This window comes from Podarcis muralis, chromosome 8 (genome assembly GCF_964188315.1).
Source record: "Podarcis muralis chromosome 8, rPodMur119.hap1.1, whole genome shotgun sequence".
Lineage (NCBI taxonomy): Eukaryota > Metazoa > Chordata > Lepidosauria > Squamata > Lacertidae > Podarcis > Podarcis muralis.
The window spans coordinates 46,042,926-46,062,781 of NC_135662.1; the positions used below are offsets into that span (position 1 = coordinate 46,042,926).

The following is a 19,856-nucleotide window of genomic DNA, read 5'->3' on the forward strand; positions in this document are numbered from 1 at the left end:
GTTCATTATCATTTCTTTAGAATGCTATGGTTACTATTCTGAATGAAGTGTGTTCTCAATAATCAGAACAATAAACATCTGCTACGTATACGGTAATTCTTAGAATATAAATTTTGTAGGGGAAAAGAAAGTATGGAATTAAGAGAACAATTGGAAAAATCACCTATTGATAAATATTCATTGGGCCTAAGAGACAGAAGGAAGAGATGGACTAGAGGAAATTCTTATATTGAGAGAAGGCTGTTGGAAGATTTAAAGCTGGCAGTTCAGTGACTCCAAGACTTACTGTGCTACCTACTCACAGCCAGGTGCATGAGGTGGTCACAGGATTACTCAGTGCTTTTTTTCTGGGGGGTACATGGGGGTATGCATACCCCTAAACATTTTGTGAATCTTTGTACTTTTGTCCATTTACTGTGTTTTCCCCGATTTGAACTATAAAATGGTGATTTTCAAATGAGAGTACCCCTAAACTTTTTTTTTTTTTTTTTAGAAAGAAAGCACTGGGGTTACTGCCAATAGACTAGAATCCCTCTTCCAATATGTGGCATGCAAATAATTTGACACTGTAGAGCAGGCCAATGTGATGCCCTCTAGATGTTGGACTACAGTTCTGATCTTCACTGACCATTGGCTATGCTGGTTGGGGTTGGAAGTTGCATTCTACCAATATCTAGGAGGATACCATGTCGACTTTCCCCTGCTGTAAAGGATTTGGATTCTTCTCTGTGGGAGGCAAATCTGGACGTTGACTGTTTACGATGAGGCAGGTCCCTAGGAAGCTTTCCCTTACGTTCCGATCTGATGGGAATTCAAGCCCAGCCAGTTATTGGCATGGTTCAAGTCCCTAATGGCAAGGGAAGTAAAGAGAGTGGTGCCTGAGTTGTCCCAAGTGTAAGTTGCTCTCTGTCAAGCCACACAAAGGCAAAAGGGGCCCAAGCCCTAGAGCAGCAATGAGGAGGAGGCTGCAGCCCAAAGCCTGCTCTAAACCGAGTAGCCACTGAAGGAGTGGTTGGGTTACATGGCCTTATGTTCTCATAGGGCTGACAAATTGGACCAGACTCTCCATTTTGAATGGCACATTTGGGTTGTGCTTTCTTTGATGCGGCTCCTCAACTCTGAAAGTTTAGACAATGAGTTTCTGCCGACAAAACATTTCCATTAGGCACTGGGAGTACATTAATGATTGCTCTGGAGTAATTGTTCTCAAGCTGCTCTATTAATTGGGCTTAAAAAGAATAACAGTTATGTATTGCATTCTGTGTACTGTTGGAACTGGAATCAGATGGACCTGAAGAGTAGTCTACAAATTGGAGGAATATTAAATCACAGATCAAGCACCCACAGTGCCTCAGAGACAATGCTTTTTCATCAAAGCTGTGAATATATACAGCTCTTAAGGATGCCCTTAAATCAACCTAGAATTCAGGAGCCTTGGTAATGAGGGAGCTTAGTGTAAAAATATTTCCACTTCTGGCTGCAGATTGCAGGTGGAAGTCATATAGGTATGGAAATTTGCAGATGAGCTGGGAGATGCACTTTCACACAACTCAAGTGAAGTGTGACACTTTTCAAAACGACCCTAGAATGCAGCACCTCTAAGCAATTTATCAAAGAAACCAGATATGTATCTTTAATGATCAGGGCTAGTGATTTGTTGGATAAATTACTAAGACTTCTTGCCACAATCATAATCTACTTCAATAGTTAGTAAATTGGGTACTTGCCTACCTAACAGTTTGCAAGCAAAATGGGGCCAGACAAATATAAAGCAGTAATTTCTATATACTTGGCGGGGATTCCTTAGGTATGCAGGAATATATAAATGTATAAATCAGAAACACGTCTTTAAAAAACAACCACCTCAAAAATCGCCCAACAAAGTTGTGTTGTCAAATCTATGGCTGAGCAGTTGCGACAGAGAACATCAATCAAAGTATCGTTTGAGATAAAGGAGAGGTGGGGGGAAAGAAACGAAAGGAACTAAAGAATGAATTGACCTGCTGAAGGCCCTGACTATTTCATTCCGATACAGGGACGCGGACTTATAAAAAATATTGGGGGGGCCCGGGAAAGCTCATGAATAATAAATAAGCTCATGAATATGCAAATAAAGTGGCGCCGCCTCCTCGTGAGCGAATAGGGGAGAGCGTGCTGCGCCTAGCCCCATGGAGTCGGCGCCTATGAGAGAGCCAGAGAGAGAGAGAGAGAGAGCCCGAGAGAGAGCGAGAGAGAGAGAGAGCGCAGCCAAGCCCCTTCACCGCCTGCCCCCCCCGCCAGCCCCCTCTCCCCTCCTCCCTAGGCGGCAGCTCCGCCATGACCACAAACGGCGGCGGCAGCAGCAGCAGCCGCGCGCGGCCCGGGCTCCCCTCGCCGGCCGCGGGAGCCAAGGCGCGCGATAATTTGCTTAAATTATGTCAGCGGCGCCCGGCAGAGCAGCCCTCTCGGCCACGGCAGCCCGGCTCTCCCAGCCCCCGGGGGCCGCCCTCCTCCCTCGCGCAACCGCAGCGTTCCCGCCCGGGGAGGCGGCGCCCCCAGGAGAGGCGGCAGCAGCAGCCGCGCGCGGCCCGGGCTCCCCTCGCCGGCCGCGGGAGCCAAGGCGCGCGATAATTTTTTTAATTATTGGGGGGGCCGAGCCCCCCCAATAAAATTTTTGAGGGGGCTCGGGCCCCCTCAGGCCCCATGGGGTCGGCGCCTATGTTCCGATACTAGACGGGGATAATTCAGTGATAACAGGGGGAAAAGAATGCATACAGAGTGCGAAGGACTCAGTCACGCAGTCAGCAGGACACATTGGGAATATGCCCCTCCCTCCACCGGCCAGGATCCTTTTGCACGAGCACTTGCCGGGCAAATCCTATTACATCCAGCGGGGCTTACATCTGAGTAACTAACAGGACATACCGGGTCCAGTCACAAGGCTAAGCAGGCGGAAGCAGCGCGACTGACGGCGAAGCTTCCTGACGCGGCTCCCTTCCGAAGCCGCCGCCGCCGCGGCCACTGGGGGCAGCAGCGAGGCGGCCTTTCCGGAGTTGCGCGCGCACCCGTCCGCGCTTGCAGCGTCATCCTGAGGGGCCGGTTTGAATGAGACCCCGAGGAAAGGAAGCGCCGCGCCGCCAGAGCTCCTTCTCGCTTCCTCTGCGCGCCCTGAGCTGCGGCCGCTCCTCTCATCCCGCCTTCTTCCTGCAGGCTGCTCTCGCTCGCCGCCATGCCGCTGTTCACAGGTGAGCCTGCTCCGCCTCCCGCCACCAGCGCCGCGCAGGGGCCTAGTGCGGCTTCTCCTTCGTAGGCCTTGCTGGGGTCCTCCCGCTACCCGGGCCGGGGCTCGCTTGCACGGGACTGCGCGGGTTGCCTTCCTGCCCACCAGAGACGGGGGCAAGGAGGGAAGGCGGTTTTTTATCAGGTGCGAAGTTGGCTTGGCATCATGGAGACACCTGGCCTGGTGAGGGAGGAAGAATTGGGGGGTCGCTTATTGTGTACTTGCAGGGGTCCCCTTCCTCTCCAGGAAAATGGGGTTGCTGCACAGTAAGCCTTCCTCTTGTCTCCTCATGCACTGCGTAAGCCACCCATCCTGGATGATTTCGAGTGGCAGTCTTCAACCTTGTCAGAATCTGGGCCCCTTTTGATCACAACATGGAATACGGGACCTTATTCATAAGTTATTTTATGCACACACAAACATCTTTCTTCCTTTTTCCCAGTGGTGATATGTGCCGCAAAGGAGAATATAGTGGGCTCCTGTGTGGGGGTGTGAGAATTTTGTTGAATGCTGCTAGCCATGCAGCAGTGACGGGAGTGTTCCCTCTAGAAATCACCTTTGCATACAACTGTTAAGACTGAGTCCTTGTTCTCCTTTTCATCTAGTAGCTTTCTGTCTAGCCTTCTTTTTTGTCTTTTAAAGTGAACAACAAAATGATGGTTGGTGTTGATGCCATTGGTGTGATCCATAAAGATCAGGATGTGATGCATTGGGAGGTACTGAGGATTTTGGGGTCTTCTGAAAACCAATGGTTTTCATGATGAATAACACTGTGGTGAATGTCTCAGCTTGCATATGTGAAAGCTTTGGTGGAAGTTCAAATAATGACCCAGTTTGCAAGTAATGCTAAGCCAACCCATGGCTTAACCGTATAAGATTCATTATTCTGCAAAGTTCTTGACTGCAGAATCCTTTGTGCTTGAATAGCGAATCTTTCCTTTAAATTTGTGCTTTACAATATTTCATTGTAAAATGAAATATAAACCTCTATAAACCTTTTCAGTGTATACAGCATGTAAGAACTGCACACCACTGTACCATAACTTGACTGTCCTATTTTTCTTTCTTCCCCCTTGCAGTTAACGTAAAGTGGGGCAAGGAGAAATTTGATGGAGTGGAGCTGAATACAGATGAACCTCCCATGGTATTCAAAGCACAGCTTTTTGCTTTGACTGGAGTTCAGCCTGACAGACAAAAAGTGATGGTGAAAGGTGGAACTTTAAAGGTAGAGTTTGAGAATAATTTTGCCATACTTTTGTCATTGTGTGTTTTATAAATTTAGTGGATTGTTGCAGTTCTTAGCAGGAGAAAACATATTGAGTTTGGCTTGTGGGATACAGGTAGAGAAGCACCAAAAAATTAAACAAAGCAGGTAACCATAAAGTGGTGCTTCCCTTTAGGTACTTATGTTTTGGGTATGGTAAGCTACATGGCTGAAAGGAAGACTACTTCCTGTGTGCAATGTGATAACTAAAACTAGCATATTGATGCAAACCAAAGAGAGCTGGTCTGCTTTTGTGATGTTTTAGAGAATGTGTGTGTATACCAGTTCACCAAAATGGGTTCAGCCCACCAAGCATTGCTTCCAAATGTGCCCTGTTCAAATGAACTAGAGCTCAGCAGTGCTTGGTAGGTTGCAAGACGTCTATGCATGCAAATACATAGATACACATAGACACTTGTTGCTTTCTTTTTAGTTTGATGCAGTGAGCTGATACGGTAAAAACTATCAAATCACTCAGACTTTAAGCTTTGGCAATTTGATGCCATGAGCAAAATTCATTCGTGTGTCTAGGACATTGAAAAACTATAATGTGTCCTGAATAGGAGAAGATTAAGACAAGACGTGAGAGCTGATATCTGAAGTACTGTTACATGTTGAAGATGGAGCAGACTTATTGTCTGTTGCTTCAGAGGGCAAGACTGAAAGTGATGCTTGGAATTGCAAAGAAATAGGTTTTGGCTAAGATTATGTCAATACAGTGGTACCTCCGGTTATGAACGTAATTCGTTCCGGAGGTCCGTTCTTAACCCCAAAACATTCTTAACATGAGGCGCGCTTTCACTAATGGGGCCTGCCGCTGCGTGACTTCCACTTGCATCCTGGGGCAAAGTTTGCAACAAGGAGCATCTACTTCCGGGTTAGCGGAGCTCGTTACCCGAAGCGGTCGTAAGGAAGACGGTACATAACCCGAGGTTCCACTGTACTTCCTAATGCGTGTACTGTTCAGCAGTTCTTGTAGGACGTGCCCATGTCTTCTTTGCTAGAGGTATTTAAACAGAAGAGGGATCTGTCAAGGATTGAGCAAGAATAAACCTTGAGGAAGCAACATGCACATACCTGTCTCTAATATGTAAACACTTTTCTAGTCACCTTAGCAAGTAGTAAGGTAAAAGTAAAGGGATCCCTGACCATTAGGTCCAGTCGTGGCCGACTCTGGGGTTGCGGCGCTCATCTCGCTTTATTGGCCGAGGGAGCCGGCATACAGCTTCCGGGTCATGTGGCCAGCATGACTAAGCCACTTCTGGCGAACCAGAGCAGCACACGGAAACGCCATTTACCTTCCCACCGGAGCAGTACCTATTTATCTACTTGCACTTTGATGTGCTTTTGAACTGCTAGGTTGGCAGGAGCAGGGACCGAGCAACGGGAGTTCACCCCGTCGCAGGGATTCGAACCGCCTACCTTCTGATCGGCAAGTCATAGGCTCTGTGGTTTAACCCACAGCACCACCTGCATCCCTAGCAAGTAGTAGCTGTCGGTAGATAATTCCTTCCCGGCTAGCTTAATGCCTTGCTTATTTTTGCAGGTAAATAACATGAAACACCTGCTATTTTATGGCAACTTATGCTTGTATATAGTTGGGAATATTTGCATATATAATTGGAAAACCTATAAAACATGAAGCAGTCTTAGATATTACACTGCTTATTATATAGTTAATGGCCTGCACAAAGAATGGCATTAACAAATACAGTGGTAGCTCGGTTTACAAACTTAATCCGTTCAAGAAGTCGGTTCTTAAAGTGAAACCGTTCTTAATCCGAGGCACACTCCCTAATGAGGCCTCTCACTGCCAGTGCCCTTTCACAGTTTGGATTCTGTTCTTAGACCGAGGTACCACTGTATTTATAATCTTCTGAGTCTGTGGCTTAGACTCTAGCTTCCATCCTTTGAATGGAAAGGTACTCCATTTGTGGGATTAGACTTCCCACCTCTTCTTTTTCCTTAGTGGCCCTCTGCCTTCACATAGTTTTGAAGGTTAGGGGACCATCGGGAATTGAATGGCAGGAGGACTGCAGCAGCAAGAAGGAATTGCTGAAAATCAGGGGGTCCACCTTGTGAGAGTGGAAGTGCTGATACAACACTTTGGGGAACAAGCCTATGTTTGCAGTTCAGAGTCGCTGCAAGTGTACTCCCCATCCATTATACTGCACATTTTCAGTCTGTTCTGTGATAAAGGAATGCTCTGTGTGCACATAGGCTTTCCCTGTTCCATGTATATTAAGTCTTTCTAATGGATGAGAGTGAGAGCTTTTACATAGGTGGGGCTCTATGTGTGTTCTTGAAGCTGCTGCACTGCAGTTCACATTGGTGCAATCTGCATAAAGTTATTCATGTTTTTGTTCTGTTGGAATGAATAGCACTTAACTACGTCTTTTTGGGGATTGTGCCTTGGGTTTTGCAGCTACTAGATCTGCTGACTCATCTTAATATTATTGCAGGCACTTAAATTTGTTTTGTTTTGTTCAATAGGATGATGATTGGGGCAACATCAAAATAAAAAATGTAAGTATTGCTCAGTGACTATGTTGGGCTGGATGTCTTGGATCCTAATTTTTCTTCAGTGAATGGGGCAGAGTTGACAGAATGAGACTTTTCTGCCTCCCCCTTCTCTCTGCACTTTTGTGCCCCTGCCTTCTGTGCTTCTTTGGGGTTGGAGACCCTTGGTAATGGTGTGGGATATGGTGTGGAAGCTGCAGGTGGAGGGGGGTTGGGCAGAAATCCCCCCTTTTGTGTGAATTGTTAAAACCTTGTTCTGTATTTGCTACAATTATTCAGCTGTGAATGTGGTAGTCGGGTTTTTTTTAAAGAAGAAGCAAGCATAAAGGTAGTAATAGAAAGTCAGACTTAAATGGCTGATACCATTACTTAGTAATCTTGGTAAAAAATTTCCTGAATGTTTAGTAAATAAAAGCATCACTGGAAAGAAGAGAGGCAAGGTTAATTAAGAATATGACAGAGCCTACATTTTTAAAAAATGAACTGGAATATACTGATAGTGCTCAAATATTATTTTTGGAAGATATTCCCTAACGTGCACAAGTAACCAAAGTGTTAAAGGTTCTAAACCACCATGCATTTTATTTCTTAATTGTCTAATTATAGTCATTGTTCCTTTTTTGAACAGGGCATGACCTTATTAATGATGGGTTCTGCTGAGGCGCTTCCTGAAGAACCAATTGCTCGGCCTGTCTTTGTGGAAGATATGACAGAAGAACAGTTAGCCTCAGCTGTAAGCATATTTTTTCATCCCTTTGCAGAAGTCTGAATGTACTTCCTCATATTGCCACAAGTTTAACTTAATAATGTGTTGTGAACTTGCTTCATTTTCAGAGAGAAGTCTGGATGTATAAGAGCTGCAAACCTAGTTTTGTATGCCTGAGAAGGGTGTTTGAGAAAGTCTAACAGTCAACTGCTTATTGCCTATTAAGCTAGGAAAATTTCAAAAGCAGTTTGTGGCATGGTGGTGGGGTAGCTGTTTAAAGGAAAGAAATTGGATTCATTGGACTACAGCAAGCCTTTGCATGAGTCTTAAGGTTGCAATACTATACTTGCTAGAAGTCAGCTCCATTGAACTCAATGGAACTGTTGAGTAGACTTGTATAGAATTGCACTTTGGATCCATAGTGGTGCCTTAGTTAAAAGTGTAAAAGCTGTTCTTTTTTTGTTTGTTTGAACAAACCACTTAATTTTGTCCACAGAAAAGTAATAGCTGTTCATGTACTAGCCTTAGCTGTGCAAAAGTGCTATAGAACCAAATGTTGAGAGTGCTTTCCTGGAAATCACTCAGGAAAAACTGCTGTAAAATATTCAAGCACTCCTATATTTTTGTGGTAGATGGAGTTACCATGCGGCTTAACAAATCTTGGGAATACGTGTTATATGAATGCTACAGTTCAGTGTATTCGCTCTGTGCCAGAACTGAAAGAGGCCCTTAAGAGGTAGGTTTCATATTTTATTCAATGATGTTCATAATTATGATTAAATAGAGATTGTGGCTTTGGGGGGGATGGGCTTCAGTATGAGCACCTTATTGTTTTTAACATTCAACTTCTCTTCTTAATGGGTACTAAATATATTGATGCTTACAATTTTGTGGTAGAATTCGGATCCAGTTAGTGATTTGCTTTTCTGCAAGTAGACTTAAACACTATTATGAATTATTTTAAAATTTGATTTCTATTCCTATCCAATTTATTCCAGAATTTTTTCTGTGTCTTGTTTGCCTAGTGTAGCATATTCTTTTAAGAATACTTCTCAGGTTGCCAAATCCTAGAGTACTGTGATTTGAGATGCGATTAAGACTGATATATTAATGCTTTCATATTAAGTAGTTGGTGCAAAATTAATTTGCCATGCCTTTAAAATAGTGTTTTCATGCTTAATGTTACTTCTGTGTGTTCTTTACTGCCACTTTGCTCCCGCTCTTTGTGAATTCATCAAGAAGCAGAATAGGCAAAGGTTAGTCTTGTTAGCACTTTGGGAGGTAGGAATCAAATGAATGACTTGTATAACTTGCATATAAAACAGAGATTAATAGAAGTCATAACATTCTGAAGCATTCCAGACGGGTTAACAGTTCAGCTAAGCAACTCTTTATGGACTTGTTGCCCTTTTAAGGCCTTGATTTGGATCTAAAGGTGCTCTTGTGCAACTGAAAGGCAGTTTTGTTTATGCAAGGTGGCTTTCTGTACTTTCTTCCTTTTCTGCTCTTTTGCTGCAGTCCCCTGTGCCACACTCCCATGTTCTCCCAGAGGGTTCCTTAACCCTTGGGTGTAGCTTGTCAGTGGGCATAGGAGACTGGTAGGGAGAGGAAGGGATCGGAAAGCCGTATTGCACAAGTGAAGTTCTGATTGCTCATGTTTGGGCCCAAGCGCTTGGATTTTAAACAGTAACTTCATTTTTAGTATATCCTGAGATAGTAATGATAAATATGGAAGCCATGGTAGGTGATGGTTGTGCCATAACTCAGTGTATAGAAATGCAGTTATTGGAAAGCAAAATCTCTGGAACCCTGCAGAACAGAGAACTGGTTTTATCTTGTGTTGTTGGGGAGATTCTGATTTGGAGTAAATTTGTGGCCTCAGTTCATTTCTGTGTACAGTGAAAGGAGCAAGACAAGGAGCCTAACGCTGTTCCAATGTCACTGGGAGTAGAATTTTTGGGGTGGGATGGAGGAACAAATAATGAGTAATACAGACTTGGGGACACAAGGATCCTGGAAATCTTGTGCTTTCCTCTGCACATGTGTGCTCACTGTTCTGCAGACACTAGAAGACACGTTTTCATTATTATTTTAAATGGAAGCTGACTCTCAATTTCTACACTTTCATTAGATAAGTTTTGCTCCAAGTAACACAGTCCTGATAAAGTCCACCTCAGCATTATTTTTGTGGGGGCTGCATTGATTCCAAGGCCAAATTAAATAACATGTTTTGAACATCTCTTTAGATATGCTGGTGCCTTAAGAGCTTCAGGAGAAATGGCCTCTGCTCAGTACATCACAGCAGGTTTGTATTTGACTATCAATGTAGAGCTTTCTGCTGCTTAAAAAACCCTCTTTGTAACAGAATTTTAAGGATTCTATTCACTAGATTATAACTGAGGGAAAACCAAAGGCAAGCTGTGTCTTAACAGGCAAAGAAACACATCTCACTGTCTTATTTTTTGTACTTCTGAAATGTCTAGGGTTGTCCCCACCCCAAATCAACTACTATTGTTTTGTTGAAACTGATGGGTCCCTTACATCTCTCTAGTTCTATAATTCTATCAACAATTAATAAGGTTTCTTGAGTTTTCAAAGAATCTGAAATATAACTAATGACTTCCAAGTGTGAAGTTTTATAATTGTGTTTAAAGAGCGAAAATTATCCTTATTCAAAGGTGCTCTCGAGGTGCTTCTGATAAATTTTGTAGTAACAATTGGCTTTGGGTGCTGTCAGATGGTGTGGTGGTTGCTCGTGAGTAACCAGGCAGGACTCTGACCTGTCTTTTACAGGTTTTATTGTGCAAACAATTTACAGTGCAGAGCCCAAAAGTTCATGTCTGACTTAGTCACTTGCAGAATCCGGGAGTGGCCCCTTCCGGCTTCTCCCCCAGCATAAGAACTTCGGCACCCCAAGTCTCCGCCTCCCCTCCTTGCGTTTCACCCCTCTGCGCAAGGTGGGCGACAGAAGTGGCGTGGTTCCCTCCTGGCTGGGTGAGGCGCTGGAGCTCAAGCCCTTTCCTCGCTTGGCTGGCCCCTTCCCTCTCTACTCCACTGGAGGTGTGGCTTCCCCCACCGCTGGAAGAGGAACTGCTCCTCAGGATTTTTGTAGGCTCTCTGTATCCCAATGGCCCCTCTGCCTCCCTCCCCTGTTCCGATGGCAGTCTCCTGACATTTGCCATTCAGGATTCTTACACACTGAATCTCCACATGCAGCAGTTTAGTCTGTTACAAGGGTGTGATGTGTTTAGTCCTGTTTTGCAGGTAGATTGTTGGGGCGTATGATGTAAAAAATTAAGTAGCCCTGCTCTAAAAGCAATACTATGGTATACAATAAAAAGGGAAATATTTATTTGAACTATATTGTGTTTATTGTATCTATCCTTTAGTGCTTAAGAATTTAATGTTTATTCACTTTTAAAAACAACTCTGTTTTATTTTTAAGCTCTTAGAGATTTATTTGATTCCATGGATAAAACCTCCTCTAGTATCCCTCCCATCATTCTCCTCCAGTTTTTACATATGGCCTTTCCCCAGTTTGCGGAGAAAGGGGATCAAGGCCAATATCTTCAACAGGTAAATGCTTTTATTTTACTTTCTAATATTCAGGCAGCATAAGTCTCCCCAAATTACATCTATTGTTCAACAAGTTTCATATGTTTCAGTTGTGAGGCAATAATTAAGTACAAACCTACATACAGTTTGTGTAAACTTGAATTTAATAATTGTATTTATATGATTCTGTAGCAACTATGAAGAAAAGCACTTTTGAAATAATGTTAATATTTCAGATTTATGATGTTTGCAGTAAACTCAAATTAGTATATTTATTGCAGTTATTTTGTCAAACCCGAGCTATCACTGTGCCAAACGTTTGCTTTTCTCTGCTTCTTTCATAGGATGCCAATGAATGCTGGGTTCAGATGATGCGAGTCCTGCAGCAGAAGTTAGAAGGAATTGAAGATGACACAGTTATGGAAGTAAGTGGTCTTAGTCTTACAGTCCTGGAGAAAATGGGATTAACTTTGTGCTCAGCCAAAAACAGCAACAACTTTTGATTTTGACACACACAAAAAACCATGTGCTGACTGTGTGCAAGTTTGGGGGTAAACCTTAAGGACTGTGACCTTTAGTACATAATATTTTAATATGTTTATTATACTACTGCATAGCTTCATTTCCAGAGGCTTGCCAAATGTGTATTTCCCCCCCTCCCCCCCCCCCGATAGTTGAACAACTGACTGCAGTGGCAACAGAAACCCGTCCACATTTTTTACTTAGAATTGAAATCTCAAATATTAGTACTGTGTAGAAAAAACCTTGAGTAGCAACTACAGGAGTAAGAAACTCAAGCTGTTGAATACACCACCTTCAATAAAAAGTTGCTTTGATGAAGTATATCTGAGGTACATACTCATAGAGATTTCAGAGAGCACAACTGTCCTCATTTATCCAGTGTTAAGGAACAGCTTTAAGCTCACCCAATGGGTTTGTCCATGCAGAGCTCTCCTTCATATTGAAGAGGATGGGTGAGCATTAGAGCTCTCCTGTTCACTAGGAGCTCCTGACCGAGCTAATGTAGATTCTGAATGTGCTGGAAGCAGTCAGTGGCTTCCACATGTGGAGTACCCACTCAACCTGGTCTCACTTCCACTCCCTGCCTTCCTCCTTCCATGTCCTGCAGCTGCTTTAAGCAATTTCACATAGGGAGAGGAAGTGGTCTACTTTTCAACAGCTGTCAAAGCTCAGGTCTGTACCCAGTCTTAATAAGCGCAGTAATACTGAAGGTCAGGCATAACATTGTAAGAGTAAAGGAACTGGGAAGATGTAATGTGGCTTAAAGAAGCTCAGAATGAGAAGTCTGTTTCAGAGCACAGTTCAAAGTGTTGGTATTGACCTTTAAAGCCCTAAATAGCTTTGGCCCTGTATACCTGCAGGAGCGTCTCCACTTCCATTGTTCAGCTTGGACACAGATCCAGCTCCGAGGGTCTTCTGACGGTTCTCTCACTGCGAGAAGTGAAGTTATAGGGAACCAGGCAGAGGGCCTTCTCGGTAGTGGCACCCGCCCTGTGGAATGCCCTCCCATCAGATGTCAATGAAATGAACAACTGTATGACTTTTAGAAGACATCTGAAGACAGCCCTGTATAGGGAAGTTTTTAATGTGTGATGTGTTACTGTGGTTTTACATTTTGCCGGAAGCAAATGGGCGGCATATAAATAGTAAATTGTATTATTATAATAATTACTTCTTTGTTTTTACAGACTGACTCTGGAGCTTCAGGAGCAGCAGCAGCACCTCCTAAAAAGAAGAGCTTAGTTGACCAGTTTTTCAGTATTGAGTTTGAAACTATGTATCCTAAACGTTACTGGCAATACATGGGGGATGATGTTCATGGTAATAGCAACATGGGCAGGGTTGGGATTTTACTGACACAAGAGGAAACCTTTTTTTTCTAGGATGGGTGATTGTTAACATAGAATAGAAATAAGGAATGGCAAGTGGATAAAAGGAAATGAAAATCTAAGTTTGGGAAATCTCCCCAAGTGGGAGCTACACAAACTTTGTTTGTTAGTTAGTGAATCTGGGGCAGGGGTGAGGAATCTGGGGCCTTCCAGATGTTGGACTTCAAGACTCATCCACGCCAGGCAGCATGGCCAGGTGTCACAGGCGATGGGAGTTATAGTCCAGCAGTCTCTGGATGGTCACAGGTTCCTCATCCTTGATGTGATGTAGCAAGGTTTCAAATCAAATAAAAACACCGCCAGCTGTTTTTGTTAAGCATTTCCAAAGTTGCAAGGGGCGGGTGGCAGGTGAAGTTCATGCCAGGATGCGCAAATGTGTCCTGTACTGTTTGTTAGCAAAAGAATTGGTCACTGCTCTCAAAACAGCTTTCCTTGAAATAAGCACCATTGTTACACAGCAAATTAAAACATACTGAAATGAACAGTGTTTAAATAGTTCAGCAGTTCAAGTCTTTGCATAAATACATATTTGTCCTTAACATTACGCACAGCATGAAATGCACAGAAGCAGAAGAGGAGGATGTCACAAAAGGAAGAGAGAATCAACTCCAACTTAGTTGTTTTATCAATCAAGAAGTAAAATATCTTTTCACGGGTCTTAAACTGGTGAGCAACTTCACTTCATTGTCTCTGGAAGTTGCTTTCTTTCTGTAGCACAGTGCTTGAAAGGCCTTGCTTACTTTTTGGCTGGCTTGAAAACAAGCCACAAAAAGTTGGTGGGGATAGGGAGAAAAAATTGTTGTGTGGCTTGTTTGGACATGAAATGCAGATTTGTGTCCTGAACATGTACTCCCAACTTTTAGGTGTCTTAATCTGTAAAGCAGAATTGCATTGCAAGTTATGTTTTGCATTTTGCCTTCTCTGTCCCATCTGATTGCTATGTATAAACCATATATTTAGTAGCTTAATTTTTTTCTATGCTTAATTTTTTTCTATGCTAATAAAGAAGAGAATTCAAGAGGACTCTCCTCCCTCTTGGTCTCCTTCAAGACTGATGTAGGTGTTAAGGTAGAAGGCTGAACATGAAATGTAGACTAGTATCCTAAGTGTGACTACAAGATTAAGAACACAGAACAGATGTTCATACTAGATTGGGTTGTATGAGCAGATGTCTGATTGTACAGTTTGGAATGTCACCATTTGCTTTTTAGTTCAAACTTTAAAATGCAAACTCAAAATAGGCTCCATTGTCACCAGGTGATAGGCATTTCAAAGACATCTCCCACTGTTCCATATCTCCCTATTCTTAATCTTGGTCTTGGTGATCACTTGAAAGTGCTCCAGAAATTACTGCATTTAAGACCCATCCATTGATATAGGCTACATCTTATTTGGTAGAAAGCAATATAAAAGCAGGGAAGAGGGCAAGTTAAGACACCAAAGCAGGGGTTTTGGAATGATCTTGTATGATGTAATGTAGTATTATGTTTCTGTTTCAGCGTCTTCAAGAAGAAATTACCAAGCTGTCTCCAACATTGCAAAGAAATGCACTGTACATAAAATCTGTGAGTAAAATTTGTAGCCATAAAACCATTTATGTTGACATTTTAGAGGTGTAGAGAGTAATAAAGTTCAAAGACCCTACAATATCAATAGATTGGATTTTGTTGTGCTGCATAAATTGGAGAAGTACACAGTATAATTCTAAGTAGTGTAATCTGATACCCCATTCCAATACTGTAACAAGTAGCTTATGGGAGTAACTTGTATCACCTGCACAATGTTCATGTACCTTGCTGGGAGTGGAGGTAGTGTGGGGCTGGGTAAATAGCGCAAACCAAATATGGGAACCTGATACTACTTGTACTAAAAAGTATGTATTTTGTTTGTGGATTTTGCACATAATCCAGTTACAGTGGTACCTCAGGTTACAGACGCTTCAGGTTACAGATGCTTCAGATTACAGACTCCGCTAACCCAGAAATAGTACCTCGGGTTATGAACTTTGCTTCAGGGTGGGAACAGAAATTGCAGCGCAGTAGCAGTGGGAGGCCCCATTAGCTAAAGTGGTGCTTCAGGTTAAGAACAGTTTCAGGTTAAGAACGGACCTCCAGAACAAATTAAGTTCTTAATCCGAGGTACCACTGTATATGGAATTCAGTGTTCTTATTTTCAGTGAAATTTCTTCTTGTAATCCAGGGTCATACAGGATATAAAGTTTAAAATGAATGCATACTTCATTTGCTTCCACTTGCAGCTAAGTAGTTACTGCTGTGAATATTTTCCTTGTTTTAGTCCAAGATAAGTCGCTTGCCTGCCTACCTGACTATTCAGATGGTTCGTTTCTTTTACAAAGAGAAAGAATCTGTGAATGCCAAAGTTCTCAAGGTAGGTGCTTCGTACATTAATATTATAATTATTTAAATTTGCATATAGCTCTTCATCCAGAAGATCCCAGGGCGGTTCAAAACACCACTACAGTTCTGCTTTTTGATCCACCTGGTGGTCAAGCTGCTGCTAAGTGAACTTGGGTGCTTCCATGTCAATTTAAACTGTTGTGATAGGAGTGAAAGCTGAACCAGCATAGCCCATTTGATTAAGAGCATGATTTTTCTGCTAGAAAATGTTTCAGACCATGGGATAGTATGAAAGCTGTGACATGACAGAACATTCTGCAGACATTCACAGAATATATTTTTATATGTTAAGGCTAGGCTATGGAAAGGGCTATTAGCTCCAGCATATACTTTATGTGCAAAAAGTTCCAGACTTAGTAACTAGAATCTCCAGGTAGAAACTTGTGAATTGCTGCCAGTCAGGAGTCAGTTCTGAGCTAGATGGCCTGACTCTGTATAAGGCAGCTTGCTATGTTCATAAATGGTTGTGTTTTTTTTAAAAGTAAATCCTGAGTGAATGTGTTAAATTAACTGCATTTAAGGCTGTCCTAGGGACGCGGGTGGCGCTGTGGGTAAAAGCCTCAGCGCCTAGGGCTTGCCGATCGAAAGGTTGGCGGTTCGAATCCCTGCGGTGGGGTGCGCTCCCATTGCTCAGTCCCAGCGCCTGCCAACCTAGCAGTTCGAAAGCACTCCCGGGTGCAAGTAGATAAATAGGGACCGCTTACCAGCGGGAAGGTAAACGGCGTTTCCGTGTGCTGCGCTGGCTCGCCAGATGCAGCTTTGTCACGCTGGCCACGTGACCCGGAAGTGTCTCCGGACAGCGCTGGCCCCCGGCCTCTTGAGTGAGATGGGCGCACAACCCCAGAGTCTGTCAAGACTGGCCCGTACGGGCAGGGGTACCTTTACCTTTACCTTTAAGGCTGTCCTGGGAAATGGTGTCTGTGGTGGTCAGTTAGCGTCATATGATACTTTACAGAGATGTTAAGCAAGCCTCTCTTCTAACTGCTCCTAGGATGTTAAATTCCCTCTTATGTTGGATGTATTTGAGCTATGTACATCGGAACTGCAAGAAAAGATGACTCCGTATCGATCAAAATTCAAGGAACTAGAAGACAAAAAAGCGAATCAGCAGCCAAAGAACGTAAGATTGGTTTAGCAGTGTACCTAATTTTCTTTTATACACAAGCCTTAAATAAGAGCCAGCACTGGACAAGTGAACCATTATGACCCAAACATCATTTAGATGCTTTATAATAATGCTGTATTTTCAAAAATTTAAAGACTTGAGTATCAACATTTGCTGTTGAATTTCATTAGTTTCTAGACCTAGTAATTGTATTAGCCACAATTTTTTAAAATAAGTATGCAGCTGCCATTTCCCTCTTGCTGACAAAGACTTCCCTTTAATTTTATTAATGGGGAAATTAATAGATAATCCCACTTGTTGAAAGCAGAGTGGCTAGTTCTTCATTGGTTGTGCTTCTTACTCTGGCTGTGATACTTTTGGAGTTTCTGTAATGCTTTGACACACCATGTAATTTGCTCCAAAGACTTTTAACTTTTATTTAGAAATTGTTTCTCATTAATGAAGTGATCAAGTGATCATTTATTAGGATGATATAAGTTATTTTATTTTTAATGTATTTCTCTTTTGCCTTATATGAACATAACTCATGTAAACCATAAACATGTTTATTTTTTAAGTCTAGTAAAGGTGATGGTGCACAGAAGGAAGTTAAATACGAGCCATTTTCCTTTGCTGATGGTAAGTGGAAATTGAAAGGACTTTGGATACATTTAAAACACTACTGATTTTTTTCACCTTAGATTACCATAAGGCATTTAGGTATTGAAAATGGACAAAACACATAAGCATTTTTATTATTTCCTTGTCTGAATATCTGAAGATATATTTGACCAAGTGAGTGAAGGGTGTAAGTGGTGTCTGATAAATTGCACAGCTTAATATTTGAATAGTACTTGATTGCAGTATCTATGGTACAAAACCTAAAACTCACAACTGCTACAGAAATATAATAGGAAAGAGATCAGGTGAGATCATGTCTTTGTACCAGACAAGGATTTGATCTTCTACACTCTTTTTTGTTGTTAAAGTAGATGATTTTTAAATTTTATTTTGGCTTGCACTTGTTAAAATGGAACTGTGTGTGGTTTTTCTATACATGTTGTTTGTAGTCTGCCGCAGATAACAAGTCTGGACAAAAATAACACAGGTAGCAAGGCTGATTTCTTCCCAAAGCCTGTTACATGTAGTTCTGCTATTTGCTCTGTGTGTCTACAAATTTCCTTAACCCCAGACACTGCTTAATTTTGTGGGCAGTCTCTTCCTTCACATGCTTAATTTGGTGTTCTTGGGTGTGTGCTTATGTGGAGAGAATGCATTCATGAATAAAACTTACTTGAACCCAACTTTAATCCAAATGGTTTAAAATATATTTTGTATTAAATGGCTTAGTTGCATTTCCCCAGAGCAGGGATGGGGAATCCGTGGTCCTTCAAATGGATTAAGGATCATAGGAATTGTAATCTAGCAGCATCTGGAGGGCTATAGGTTCCCCATCCCCACCCTAAAGCTCTAAAGCAGGGGTTGGGAGCCTTTTTGACCCAGTGGGCAAGCCACTTATCAGTTCCACTTCTCATGGGTCAACTTTGGCAGGTAAACCTCAAAGTACCCATGAGGAACTCGAGCTGCACAGCTGATTTAGCTGCTTCAGTATCTGCCTGACACTTGACACCACATGGGCAAGGTTTGGGGAAAGTAGGCTTGTGGGCCAAATCTGTGGGATGGAAGTTCCCCATGCCTGCTGTAAAGATTCCTGTGGCAATCACAAAGACACATGGGTTAAGTGTGCGGATTGTTTACTGTAGTGTTACATTATGATCTTTCTCCCCCAGATATTGGCTCCAACAACTGTGGATATTATGACCTACAGGCAGTGCTAACACATCAGGGAAGATCTAGTTCTTCTGGACATTACGTATCTTGGGTTAAAAGAAAACAAGGTACTGAGGCAATTTTAGACGCTAGCAAAATAATAGTACATGGAGGTTGGCTGGTTTTATTGAATGATAAATTGGAAATCCTAGCTCTGAATAGTTCATGTAATATGTGGTATTAATTTACTATTTCTTTTTCTTCACAGATGAGTGGATTAAATTTGATGATGACAAAGTCAGCATTGTTACACCTGAAGATATTTTGAGGCTATCAGGGGGTGGAGACTGGCATATAGCTTACGTTCTACTTTATGGGCCACGCAGAATCGAAGTAGTGGAAGCGGAAGCTGATCAATAGACTTCATTTTTACCATTTCTGCCTAGGTGTGAAATAAATTTCTTAATTCCAGAGCTTCACAGAGGCTGCAAAATTGGTTCCTTCAGTCTACTGTCATTTGGAGCGGCAAGGAAGCAAATCAGGTTTTGAAACTGACCTCTGCACTAAAGTCACTACTACAGTCACTCAATAGTTGTTATATTTGAAATTGATTTTAGTTTTCAGGTTGCAAAAAAGACCATTTTAAAACAACTAAATTTTAACAAAATTAAGCAGGCCTCCTGCCCTTTCCTCTAATGTTATCAGCGAGATATTTATTACACACCTATTCATGCATCATTTTGTTGTTAATTCTTGCATGGTTTCTACCAGTTCAGTAGCTGTCAATCCTTTCTATTGTGTCTTGACAGCTTTGTCAAGTGGAATATCAATTGTTGCCTCAACATGTAACACAGTGCTGCTGCCCATAGCCTATGGAAATATGGCTACAATCACGTATTTGTCCAGCCTGATGTGCCAACCTGGTCTGTTCTGTTGCTGGCATTCCATGACTTTGAATAAATGGTGATCAGTAATGATGGTGCTTCTTACATAAATGTTTGGTGTTTTGTCTTCTTGCTAGAGCTTAATCGTATACCTCTTGGCTTGTATCCAGTGCAGGGCTAAGTAAGCATCCCATCCAGCTTTGACAGGAAACCAAAGAATACAGTTTAGCAGAACTGTGATTGAGTGCTTTAAACTGAGGTAAAGGAGAGGAAGTGGTTACACTTTTGGGAAATAGTTCTTATTAAAAACTTATTTGAAGAGGAGCAATCTACCTTCTTATGCTGCATGTTGATGTTATATGCTTTTAAACGGGTTTAAATACTATGATGGGTTTCTGTAAGTTGGTGCTCTGTACAGAAGTTAATGTGTAAGCAGTCACTTCTGTTCCACCATATTCTTATTTCA

At 42.3% G+C, this 19,856-nt stretch overlaps 1 protein-coding gene across 1 annotated transcript; it reads left to right on the top strand.

Moving 5' to 3' along the window:
* The first annotated feature begins 3,043 nt into the window (after window positions 1–3,043).
* Window positions 3,044–19,501, top strand: USP14 (ubiquitin specific peptidase 14). Its single transcript, XM_028737232.2, has 16 exons — window positions 3,044–3,224; window positions 4,339–4,484; window positions 7,017–7,049; window positions 7,672–7,776; window positions 8,382–8,485; window positions 9,996–10,054; window positions 11,195–11,325; window positions 11,649–11,729; window positions 13,014–13,102; window positions 13,766–13,880; window positions 14,714–14,779; window positions 15,510–15,602; window positions 16,623–16,751; window positions 17,315–17,375; window positions 18,527–18,634; window positions 18,775–19,501. Exons 1-16 carry the CDS (start codon window positions 3,209–3,211, stop codon window positions 18,924–18,926), a joined length of 1,488 nt encoding a protein of 495 aa, XP_028593065.1. The 5' UTR covers window positions 3,044–3,208; the 3' UTR covers window positions 18,927–19,501.
* Window positions 19,502–19,856: the final 355 nt, after the last annotated feature.

Coding starts and splice junctions, on each gene's coding strand:
- USP14 (XM_028737232.2), top strand. Junction 10,055..11,194: donor TGCTCAGTACATCACAGCAG/GTTTGTATTTGA, acceptor TTTATTTTTAAG/CTCTTAGAGATTTATTTGAT. Junction 11,730..13,013: donor AAGATGACACAGTTATGGAA/GTAAGTGGTCTT, acceptor TTGTTTTTACAG/ACTGACTCTGGAGCTTCAGG.